The sequence below is a fragment of the Symphodus melops genome, assembly GCF_947650265.1.
Source record: "Symphodus melops genome assembly, chromosome: 12".
Taxonomy (NCBI): domain Eukaryota; kingdom Metazoa; phylum Chordata; class Actinopteri; order Labriformes; family Labridae; genus Symphodus; species Symphodus melops.
In genome coordinates, this window is record NC_136702.1 from 9,694,718 (window position 1) to 9,707,385 (window position 12,668).

At 38.3% G+C, this 12,668-nt stretch overlaps 1 protein-coding gene across 3 annotated transcripts in view; it reads left to right on the forward strand.

The window, feature by feature from the left end:
• Nucleotides 1–12,668, forward strand: part of LOC306832301 (dedicator of cytokinesis protein 9) — a 73,186-nt gene that overhangs the window by 43,050 nt on the left and 17,468 nt on the right. For all 3 annotated transcript variants that reach the window (XM_079356868.1, XM_079356867.1, XM_079356869.1), the window contains exons 5-20: nt 517–586; nt 2,757–2,852; nt 3,353–3,487; nt 6,508–6,682; nt 7,438–7,493; nt 8,228–8,302; nt 8,409–8,549; nt 9,663–9,875; nt 9,979–10,101; nt 10,550–10,632; nt 11,308–11,430; nt 11,656–11,735; nt 11,863–12,050; nt 12,166–12,231; nt 12,330–12,422; nt 12,521–12,644. In XM_079356868.1, coding sequence (XP_079212994.1) covers nt 517–586; nt 2,757–2,852; nt 3,353–3,487; nt 6,508–6,682; nt 7,438–7,493; nt 8,228–8,302; nt 8,409–8,549; nt 9,663–9,875; nt 9,979–10,101; nt 10,550–10,632; nt 11,308–11,430; nt 11,656–11,735; nt 11,863–12,050; nt 12,166–12,231; nt 12,330–12,422; nt 12,521–12,644 — 1,841 coding nt within the window. The remainder of the gene's footprint in view (nt 1–516; nt 587–2,756; nt 2,853–3,352; nt 3,488–6,507; nt 6,683–7,437; nt 7,494–8,227; nt 8,303–8,408; nt 8,550–9,662; nt 9,876–9,978; nt 10,102–10,549; nt 10,633–11,307; nt 11,431–11,655; nt 11,736–11,862; nt 12,051–12,165; nt 12,232–12,329; nt 12,423–12,520; nt 12,645–12,668) is intronic.

A 12,668-nucleotide genomic window follows, 5' to 3' on the forward strand; every position in this document is an offset into this window, starting at 1 on the left:
AAATACCTAAAGTCTCCATGAAACAAGGCTTCGAGAGTTTCTTACTGCATCGTCGAGACATACTTCCAAAGAAGTATTTTGAAATGGAGTTGAACTTATCTCAAAATAAACATATATATCCGATTTGATCATTAGCTCCAACAAAGATGTTTTTAATTGGTCGAACATTTTTTCAACGTCCCAAATTGCAGGATGTGTGATCAGACATTTGAAAGGTTTGCACCAAGAGAAAATTCAGTTATTTATATGTAAACATACTCCAATAATGCTTTATTACATATGTATTTAACAGATCAATGAACATTTAACGCATGAACGTTGGATTAAAACCAGAAAGATATTTTCTTTTTGATTTCATGGTGACTTGAAATAAAGTGCTAACTACTGTCAATTGTAGCCAAATACAGTAATCCCTTCATGCTTTCTATTTCTTAAATGAAGATAATAATGATAGTGGTTACCACCCCGTATTCTGAATAGATAGACATATTTTAATGTGAATTTAATGTGTTACAGCAAAGTGTCCCGGCCTGATAAACTGGCCGTCCATGTATTTGAAGTGGATGAAGATTTTGACAAAGATGAGGTGAGTCTACTCTATGTCCAACTACTTTTTCTTTTTTATTTCAATTTGTGGACTTGGAATGCTATGAGAATAGTAAAATAGTAAATATAAACTGTATGTTCTCCTCATTTCAAATCAATCATATTATTACCCAGTATTACATCTCAAGCATTAAAAGACTGCGTACAACTGAATGAGTCTAATTTTAATCATTAGTTCCGCTCTTCCAGTTTTCATTAAAGCTGTTAAAGATATTAAAGCATTCTGTGTGTAATAGCAGAATTTAACAGAAAGAATGATGTGTAATTAGATTTAAAGACTTTACAGTCTGGCACACCGTGTCCCAAAATAACCTTTTAAACATCCTATCATAAATCATGTGTGACAGAGTGGGTGTGTGTGTTTTTATTTTTGCACAGGCAAAGTGAGTGTTTGTTGTTTTTGGAATGGCTTGTGCATTAGGAGTGCACAACAAAGAGGCTTTTAAGTCAGTTGACACACACTCAGGTTGGATGATACAAAGCTGTGGCTGAAATGTTATCTTACTCTGGATAAGTTGAAGCTGCCTGGTGACATAAATGAAGACGATCCTGACCTTTTTTCCCTGATGATGCTTCAAACTGCGCCCCCTATAGGTGAAAAACATGCCCTCCAGCTTTAGCTGAAAAGACATTAGTGTCTGTCTGTTTGTGATCAACAAAAGCTGTTTCAAATTGTTCAGATCCTGCTTTTTCCAACTCTTGCCTTGGAGATTTTTTTTTAAAACTGGGAGGATGCTCCACAGTTGAAAGCAAAGGATTTGAACTCTTCCTCTAAAACCCCAGGATGATTAATGTTTTGTTTTTAATAATTGTGTGTTTTGAACCCTTTTTTCCACATCATTTGGTCCATCTTTTCTTTTGCTACAATTTACTTGATGATTTGCAGATTGTTTTTGTTTTTTTGAGAAAATGTACATTCAGAGAGGGAGCGAACCCACTGTTGAATGCTGTCTAGACTGTGACCAGGAGAAAAAGGCACCTTACCAGATGCTTTTCACATCACTCCACAAAGCACCTCCAAAAAAATTACAATTCCTGCCAGCACGTAAAAAATCCCCTTCTTGCTTTATTAGTCTGAGAGAAGAAGAAGAAGAAGAAGAAGAAGAAGAAGAAGAAGAAGAAGAAGAAGAAGAAGAAGAAGAAGAAATGGTGCTGGATCATTATGAAAACATCTTGAAAGGCCATTTAGTCTTCTCTTTGTGAGAATGGGATTCGGTTCCTCTCTGTAGTCTTTCAAAGTTGGGGAGTGTTAAATGCAAGTGACACTTCTGATCCAAACCAGGACAGGGCACTACACTTTGTCCCCTTGTCTCCTTCCTTCATTACTTCACTAATAGGTTTATTTTACCAGATCGTGCTAGCTGCTGGATCATGCTAGCTTTATGTTTTGCTTTTTAACCCTTTATAGGGCACTCATTGAAGTACTTTGAAATTCAAAAATGCAACTTCAGAGTGTTATTGAGGGACATAACAGAACTTTCTAAATTTCATTTAGAAAAAGAAACATTGATGAAGTTACCATATTTGGTTCAAATGTCACAATGGCAGGATCAGTGACATAGGGTTTTTGATTGGCTGAGTGAGGACGAGGATCTTATGCTTCTCGACCTTTCTGAAGTGCAGAAGGGTGGCCATATGTAATGTCTACCAAAATTACCAAAAATAGTCACTTGCCCGATAAAGGGTTAAAAAGCCTATGATCTCACAGTATAATACATGACGTATGAGATGATCGGGTCCGTGTGTCATGGATCTGCTGTGAAAATACAGACATTTATTTAGTTTGACAGTCATAGTTTGTTTAATGTTCTTCTGCCTGCGTGTGTGGACGGAGACAGACGTACATCACGTCGTCTCAAAGCACAACATCAAAGACTATCTGCACAGTGAGGATGGGTGTGTTTCAAATCACTGTTGAAAGAAGGATCCACTGAAAAAATATACAGTGAAGGAACGTTGAATCGTCTTAAAGCAGAATATTCCTATTATTTATAGAGTTGATTCTACGGTGTTCTACGTTTTGAAACTTGGTAAAACGTGAAAAACGTTTGAAATGTAACTGTATTGATACATTTTCTGTGACTTCCTTGTATTTATTTCCCATGCAGTGAGTGCACACTTCTCTGATCTTTAATCTTTTCTTCCTGCAGGACGCGGCCTCCTTAGGATCCCAGAAAGGAGGGATTTCAAAACATGGCTGGCTGTACAAAGGAAACATGAACAGTGCCATCAGTGTCACCATGAGGGTAAGACAGTGGCAATGGAAATTGAAGGAATATAGCAAACTTTTTTGATGGATTTGTTGTTTGAGGGACTTTTTTTTAGGTGAACATGTCCAACATTTACTGGTTTTAGTTGTTTAAATGTTAGGATTTATACTTTTATGTAATCTCAAATAAAAACAAACGATAACTTTTTCCAAGCTAGACAATTACATTAAGTTGAAGATGCTACCTTTGGCTGACAGATTAATCTGATTAAAATATTTACTGTTTGCAACCCTAACCACATGACTTTACAAGACGCTGTTGTGTATTCTTTGTACTTCATGTTGGCTACTTATGTTCATGTTTAATTTTGTACCATATTTAAGTTGTTGCCTTGAAGTATGCCCTGTAGTACTTAGTAGTGTTTCAGTTATTGTAAAAGGCAGCATGTGTAGACACCTTGAAGTCTTTAGTTAAAAAGCAATTTAGGCTTTGTGTTCCAGTGACTGAAGTGAGTGTCTGTCGTCTTTTTGCTGCAGTCGTTCAAGAGGAGGTATTTCCATCTGACCCAGCTCGGAGATGGCTCTTATAACTTAAACTTCTACAAGGACGAGAAGATCTCCAAAGAGCCCAAAGGAACCATTTTCTTGGACTCATGCATGGGTGTGGTTCAGGTAAGCTAAAATATAAACTAAAATATCAACGGGGATGGTTCAGTTAGAAATTACCCTTCACCCTTTATCTATTGTAAAATCCTACAAGGATTATGAGTTGTCAATTTAGCAATTTCCTTTACTCAATTATTTCTCCTTGGCCTTTTTTTCCACATGCATGGTTCAAGCTGGGCTTTTCAGGCAAACTTTCAACACAGATTTCTTTATCAGTGGTGTTCTGCTGCTGAAAAAGCCTTCCTCTGCCTATTTCCATGAAACCTGAGCTTTCTCGTCCCTCGGGTTTCCTTTTGTTGCTGACTCTGAGCCGCTCAAACAAGGTGAATGCTGAGCGCTCACTTCTGTGCACTCTCCATCAGCCTCCCAATCAATGCCACCTGCAAACATTTAAATGTAGGCCAACACTTCCTCTTGCATTATTTACTGACATCTTAATGGATGGAGAAGCAGATTTGAACGATTTTTCGTTAATCAGACATTTATTTGTGAGTGGGCAGTATATCTGTATGATCACATGGAGGGGCTGAATCATCAGCCTGAAATGTAGCAGGAGGAGAGGGAACCATTGGCTATTTCAAGGGTTTCAGAGTTATGGGGCCTTCTTTCAGTGCAGGCTATGATTTTCTTAGCATCCCGAGAGTTCCTCAAAACAACACACCTACTTTTTTAAACCTCTACCCTTCACTCTGCTGCATTCCTCTATGGTGGGACATGTGAGGTAAGAATGGACCTTTTGGTTTAGTCTGGCAAGAAACTCAATTGTCAATGCTACAGAATCAATGTATGTCATCTGGAGTTTAACTTTTGGCCTCATTTAAAATACATCAGTAATATTTCATAGGGTTGCACATATATTGCACATATGCACATATATTACACACACACACACACATATATTATATATATATATAGACCTACTTTATTATTTTAGACCTTTACAAAAAGTGTTCAAAATTCAAATGGGAGCAGGTGATAGTGGATTACTATACAGTCTGATCTCTGATTACCAGTCGCATCAAATATCACAACAACAATGTTGGACTCTGTGTTGTGTATTGCATACTGTAATTTCAATGTATTGTATTTTATTTATTTATTTTATTGTTTTATACGGGTCCTTTTTGCTGGTTATGGGTTGCATAAAGATGTTAATGAACTTATTTGGACGCAGCCCTGTCAACTGTTTCATCAATCTTTACACTGAATAAAATATCTGACAGACTTTAGCTGTCCCATTGCTCAGTGCTTTACACTGTTCATATGTTTGGTTATTAAAGAGAGGAGAAGATTCAGAATATGTAGTGAGTTAGTTGGTTATATGCTAATTATGATACAGAGTCTGCACTTTGATTGTACTTTAACTACTACTAATTGGCTCGACATTAATTCACAGCTCTTTGTAAACCTTAGCTGATAGCTGAGGAGTCTTCTGCTCTTCTGAGTCTTCTGTGCAGAAACAGCTGTATGAGTGGATGTGCAGATGCTTAACTGTGCAGCTGTAATTGTATTTAGAGTGACATCATACTGAGCCTGAGTCCCTCTTGTGCTTTCTCAAAATGCCAACATATGTTCAAACACACACAGCTTTCACTACATATTAATGAGGTGAACAGGAGTCCTTGCAAGTAACCTGATAATTGCTGAGATTTTTTTCTCTTTTTCTTCTTATTCTTTGCTGTAAGAATTCCAACTCTAAGAATGTTAAAATGATTTTGAGTCCTCAGTGCCTGAGTCAGAGTCCATATGGTTAGAAGGTAGCATTGGTTAAATAGCAGCTAGCTAACAGTAACATTAATAACAGCAAAACTGTAATGTCTCACTTCTCTGAGTACAGATTAGACAGATAAAGCTTTGAAATCAAAATGCACCATTTGTTAAGCATCCTGGCAGAAACTGTTGCTGAAGAAGACGGCTTATGAACCCACATGCAGGTGAAAACAAGTGCCAGGCCTTGCTGTAAACTGAATAAATTATAACCTATTCACCCACCAAAAGAAAAAAAAACTGACAAAAACAAGAAACTGGTATCTTACAATAAAAGCTCGAGTCTGAATGCAATCATCTCTTGAGTCCAAGTCACTGGGTTGCTAGGGTTGGTCTTGGGTACTACAACAATGTTGTACCCTCCTTTCCCTCAGGATGTATGCGGTTGTGTCATCAAGAAAGTTGACTCCGGTCCTCCCACCTGTCAGATGATTAAGTTTGTTTATCAAGACTCCAGTTTTGTTACCATGTTTTTTCAGCCAGTCTAGAGATAAATAAGTCGGCCTCCCAGTCACTCCCACTCGGCTGTTACAACATGACATGCAAGCCTCAGAGATAACCACAGCATAACAATCTAGTGGCTATTGAAAATAAAGAGAACTTCTCTATCCCACTAAATAAATACTGCATGGACACTTAGATGTTAGAATCAGGAGATTTGCTGCACGATACAGACACAAACACAAACTGAATAAGTCGTTTTAGGTTCTGTAAGGGCTCTTAAAGAAGCTATAATGGGACAGTGACATCACTTTTCATTGGCTTTTTTTTTTCTTTTTTTTTTAGCCAATATACTTTGGCTCTTGTTCTGTTGAGCTCTGTACCACGTTAAGTCTCTGCGTCATTCCTGGCAGATCTGGAGGCTTTGTTAAACAGATGGAAATACTCACATTGTCCATTTGCTTTGTCACGTAAATTGAATCTCCAAAACAGTGACGCAAATTTTGTGGAATTCTGCAGCTGTATTGTGTCATATTTAGAGCTGTCAACTATACATAACAGTGAAATGGAAAGGACCTGAAGTTGAAGGCAGAATTAGAAACCATGAATTAAGATCACAAAAGTTAGACCTCACTTTCTTTTATAATCTGTCAGTGGTTAGATGTTAGCTTAAATTTTTACATTTTAAATTTGTAAAGCTAAACTCGTTGATCAGTGTTCCAAAATCTTTGTTTTGTAACTTTGTAAAATGTAACTTGTGCTTTTTCTCCCTCTTTTCTCGTTTTCTACAACCTCGTCTCTCCTTGTTGCTGCTGCAGAACAACAAAGTTCGCAGGTTTGCTTTTGAGCTGAAGATGCAGGATAAGAGCACCTACCTGCTTTCTGCAGACAGTGAGGCAGAGATGGAGGATTGGATCAACACACTCAATAAAATCTTACACAGCAGCTTTGAGATCGCCATGCAGGAGAAGAGGAACGGAGACATTCATGATGGTGCGTGTCTGTTTTTGCCTTTCTGAATCATTCAGGTGCCTCAAGAACAAAAAAACGGATATCTTTTTTTTTTATTATCTTCGACTAATCAAAATAGTATATCTCTTGTTAAGAAATGATTCAGGTTTTTCAAAGACAGAAAATATTTTATATGACCAAAATATGTTAAAATGAAAGATTAATTTAAGACTGGTACAAATAGATGTACATGATTAGGGTGCTACTCTTATGATTTTAAAAACCCTACTAATGGCTCCAAATGTTTAACAATAATAACTAACCGTCTAGAAAATCACCTCATAATCTCAGATTATTTACTCTGGGATTATTATTTTTTTAATTATTTATTGGTCACCATTTCTTCATGCCAACTTTCACTCACTACTTGTGGCTCACTTCTTCCTGCAGTAATGTGGTGTAGTCTGTGGAGATGTGATACCAGACCACCCAGGCTTTTAATACTCACCTCCTGTCTCACAGGAGGTTTAGCCATCCAGGAAAGAGGCTGAATGCCTCTGCACAAAAACACTCCACTAATCTCCCCATAGCTTCTATTAATCACACCCTGCATGAGAGATCTCTGAGCTTTCTTCAAATATAGTTTTTAAAACCTTCAGTTTTTCAATGTCCATCCTGTTTATCAAACTTTTACATGTCAGGAAGAGATTAAGGAACTGCATGGCACGGGGAGAGGTTGTTAATACGTAACAATCGTTGGCCTGTATCCAGTGACGTTCTTCTGTATTTCCCTATAGATGATGATCTTGCAAAGTCAGACAGTTCCTCTGGCAGCAGTATGGACAGCTTTCAGGTAGGTCATTCTTGCAAACAAACACTCAGTTCATCATGATGAGAATTTTAATTCTCTGAAGTTGTAAGAAGGAGGGCCTCTTCAGCCATAAACATATGGTTACTATCTTCATTCAACATTTTCTGGTTACACGCCTTATTTCTCAGATCTGATCCCACACTGAAAACTGTATTTTTGTCATGTACTGAACAAGCACTTCTTAAAGTATTTTTCACTGTGCAAACTAAACTTTAAGTATTTTCAACAAACATGAGGACAGTAATTATTATAACAGTAAGATTCAACATAAGATTTCTAATAGTGGGAAAAGCTGCTGATTGTTTGTACATACCTAAGTTGTGTTATGAGAGGTATTATCAAGAGTTTGGAGGATAAAGACACGTTTATTTTTATTATTATTAACTGACAGATTATCAACAGGTTGCAGAAGTTGTTTTTCTGAATTGTTGTAAAAGCTATAGTGTAGCGAGAGTGTTACCCAAAAGTAAAGCCATATGTTCATGGAAACTGCTGCGAACAATTAACTCAGTAAGCTTGACGTGTAACTGTAAGCTGTGGTGGTACCACCTGCCTCCCAGCACTGATCCTATATGTCCATTAGCCTATAAAACATTAACGTTGTCTCTTGGTGGTCAAATAAAAGGAACATATTGTAATGATAAAGAAAAGACTTGAAATTTTCCAGACAATTCTTCTTAAGTTTTGGATTAAGAAATTGCCTTCCTTCTCCTCAGAGCGCCAGAGACATAGAATCGAGGTTGAGGAACGAGACCAGACTGAAGCTGTTTACTCTGGACCCTGACACGCAGGTGATGAAGTGTAAAGCACATTAAACCTCACTTATTCCCATACGGTAATCAGATACAACCTAACTCTCCTAATTAAATGTAATACCTTCCATTGAACTGTCTTTAGAAACTCGACTTCTCAGGAATCGAGCCGGATGTAAAGCAGTTTGAGGAGAAGTTCGGTAAACGTGTTCTGGTGAACTGCAACGACCTGTCATTCAATCTGCAAAGCTGTGTGGCCGAGAACGAGGAAGGGCCAACAACAAATGTAAGAATGATCTTTTTCTGCCTGCAATGGACCCAAAAATAACAGGAATATCATTAACTGGATTTTGAAAAACGGATGAGTAGGTTTGTCAGAGCATCCGGATGGGCTCGCCTCATTATTTGAGCCTGTGAATGAGTCCTGTTGCATAGCAACCTAGCTTCAGGCCCAGTAATGGTGAACAATCCGTGTAATGAACTCTGATGTCCTGCTGTCACCCCCCAACAATCTATTAAAGTGTCAACATGTCAAGACTCTCTGCACACTATCAGACACTGATCAGACAAACACACACACACACACACACACACACACACACACACACACACACACACACACACACACACACACACACACACGCATACATTCATGGACAGAGTAGAGACAGAATGGTATAGTCCAGGGTGGTGAATTACGTTTCAGAAATGTTAAATGAAAACATTGATCAGCAAATGATGAATTAAATAAATTCACATAATTATGCCACTCAATATTCAATTATTTTCTGTTAAAAAATCTTCCAGAAAATAAAGTAAGCTTCAGCTTTTCCAGGCTGGAATCTGATATGCTGACGTCACACAAGATGACAACTTATTTTAGTACCAACACAAAGTCAAAGCTCGAACTGTCTCAAAATGTAATTCTAAAATGCTTTTAGTGGGGAAATGTTGACATCATTACTGTTCTGTTTTGTTGTAATTCTTCGTTATGCGTCTTTTATAGAAAAGCACTACAAAAGTCTAATGCATTATCATTATTATTATTTCTTGATGTTAGAGTGATCAGATTTGTGTAACCTGCTAAAATAATTTGGTCACATGATATTTATTTTGCTAAAATTAATTTTACTATTAATCATAGGTTTTTTTATAATATTGTTCATGTTAATAATAATTGTTTTAATTCATTTAAAAATAATTTTGGAGAAGATTGTATGTTGTTTTGTGCTGGCATTTTTTTTTTTTTTTTTAAATTTAAGTAATGGTTGTTTGTCTTCTAGTTATTCCAGTTTGCTACACTGTGGTGTAAGTGAACAAAACTGGGGAAAGAAGTACAAGTTAAAAGAAACATCCGCCTCATGTCCTCTAATGCTGCAACATTTCTTCCCTTCTCCAGGTAGAGCCATTCTATGTCACCCTGTCACTGTTCGACATTCAGAATGGTCGAAAGATCTCCTCTGATTTTAATGTGGACTTAAACCATCCCTCCGTAAGGGGCATGGTGTCCAAAAACAACAGTCAGCATATGAACGGGGGAGGGGATGTCCACTCTGAGGGACAGCGGTTGGTTCACGGAGTGCCAGAGGCATGCATGCAGTATCCAAAACTGGTAAGAAACCAAAAAAACAGATATACACGTTCAGAAACACGTTCATTAAACAGCAGTCTAATGTATTAATGCATTAATACATCATTGATCATTGTATCCACAGGGAGTCTTCTCGGTAACATGCCCCCACCCAGATATCTTCTTGGTGGCCAGAATAGAGAAGGTCCTTCAGGGTGGAATAAACCACTGTGCCGAGGCATACATGAAGAGTTCTGACTCCACCAAGGTACTGACCCACCCACGAGCCCTCTCCATCACCCTCTTCACAGCAAGGCAGCACGTTCCCCTTCACTCAGCAGATTCCTTCAGATTATTCCACATTATACTCTGATAATCATCCTTGTTTTTAAGTGCTGTCCAGTTGCACACAGTCTCTCCAGGAGCATTGACTTTGGCTGTACAAATGTGGTTGTGCACTCTGAGGGGACTGTGGTAGGCAGTAATGTGATTCAGAGAACATGTGAAAATATGCTTTTTGTGTGTGTATGTGCCAACAACACTGAAAACCTGTTCCTTTTTATGCCTGTGTGGGCATTTCATCAAGACTTTTCTGTGTTTTTTTGTGTTGAGACTGGCAGCATGCTGAATTTGTTACAGCGCTGCACGGCGCTAAAACAACTTGTGTGTCTAAAGTGATGGAGCTCAAATCACAGTGTGTTCCTGTTATCCACCAGGTGGCACAGAAGGTCCTGAAAAATGCCAAGTGGGCATGCAGCCGGTTAGGCCAGTACAGGATGCCTTTCGCCTGGGCTGCAAGGTACCTTATCTCCTTTCATAAACAAGGTGTTTTAACAGCGTGTTCTGTTATAGAAAAGCATGTCTCCCTTTGTTGGTGTACTTCAACCTTTCGCCCATATACACTCACACAGGCACTACACGATACAGTCTCGTAGTAAGGACACAATAGTGATTTAAATACAAACAGAAATCAGTCATCAAAATACCCAGCTCAACCTGAAAAGAAGAAAAAAAGATCTCTAAAGGCATTTAAAAATAATTCATACCACTATGATACCATACTATAACACGCTTTCCAATTCTTTTTCATGTCACTGCAGAACAGTTCATTAACACAGACTGATCAGTGTGTGCAGAAAAACAGTTTTCCTAATTCATTATCTCATTTAAGGTCATTAAAACTTGTTTGATCATTTTGATAGTGAATGTTTTTTTAAGTCTTTTATCAAGCGAAAGCTCATGCAGTACGCCTTTTTTGTAGTAATGTCTTGATGTACCTCAAAATGTGTTTTAACTATTGATCGCATGTATTGAATATATTTGTTTTCTATTTGGACCATTCGATTTTTATTATTATTATTTAAATCATGTGCTTGTGGAGCTCTGAGTTTCCAGATTCTTGTTGAATTTAAGAAACACGTAGGTATATGCAGAGGAAGAGAAATATTCCTGACTCAGTGTGTCTTTCTCGCAGGCCCTTGTTCAAAGATGCTTCAGGGACGCTGGACAAAAGTGCTCGTTTCTCAGCTCTGTACAGACAAGACAGCAACAAGCTATCCAACGACGATATGCTCAAACTGCTGGCTGATTTCAGAAAGTAAGCTTCCACTGTGTGAGCACTCCGATGGAGATGGTCTGAGTAGTCTTGCAGATGTTTTGGGGGAGGGAAATATGTGGCCTATAGGTCATAATTTGGAAAAGGCCGTTTTGAAAATATGTTTGCTCACATCTGTGAATGTGCTGTGTGTATATATACCATTCATCTTTTCACACTGGGAGATGATAGCAAAGACTTAACTTGAGTTTATTTTCCTTTCCCCAGGCCAGAGAAGATGGCCAAGCTGCCCGTAATCCTCGGAAACCTCGACGTTATTATTGACAATGTAGCCCCAGACTTGACAAGTAAGGCCTCTGAATTCGCTCCAAGCAGCCAGCATTAATGATGAAAGCTGCTCCTGCTCATAGCAGATCAGCCACGTTGTCTGCAAGCTGTTTATTTGGTTTCCCTCCCTCCTGCTTCTGTATGCAGATTGTGTTACCTCATCCTACATTCCTGTGAAGCAGTTTGATGTCAATGAGAAGACTAACATCTTCTTTGAAGTGGAGGAGTTTGTGCCGTATATCGCCAAATGTTCTCAGCCTTTCACCATCTACAACAATCACCTCTATGTCTATCCCAAGCACTTGAAGTACGACAGTCAAAAGTCTTTTGCAAAGGTATCAAAAAGCATTAAATTCTGCAAGAAAATTAACATCTGGAGGAGGAATTATGGACGTTTGTATCCCTATTGTGAGTAACATGGTCAAATTATCGTATGCTGTTTGTCGTCAGGCTCGAAACATAGCTGTCTGCATTGAGTTCAAGGACTCAGACGATGAGGAGGCTGTATCACTGAAGGTAAATTCAAACATGCCTTTGAAAAGTGCCTGCAAGTCACCTAAAAAAACTTCCTTGGTGTAGCAGGAAACGAGCTAACTATTGCTTAAATTCTGCAGTGCATCTATGGTCGACCTGGAGGACCTCTGTTTACCAAAAATGCCTTTGCTGCAGTATTACATCACCAGCACAACCCTGAATTTTACGATGAGGTAATTGCACTAAAATAGTCTGTGTGTCCCATTAGAAGGTATAAGCTTTAAAAGAAAGGTATTACTCAACGTCTAAATGGGCTTTTTATTTTTCTTAGTTCAAGATTGAGCTGCCAACTCAGCTCCACGAAAAACACCATGTGCTCTTCACTTTTTATCACGTCAGCTGTGAAAGCAACAGCAAGGCCAGTACCAAAAAGAGAGACCTAGTTGAGACTCAAGGTAACGCAATGAAACACCAAAGTT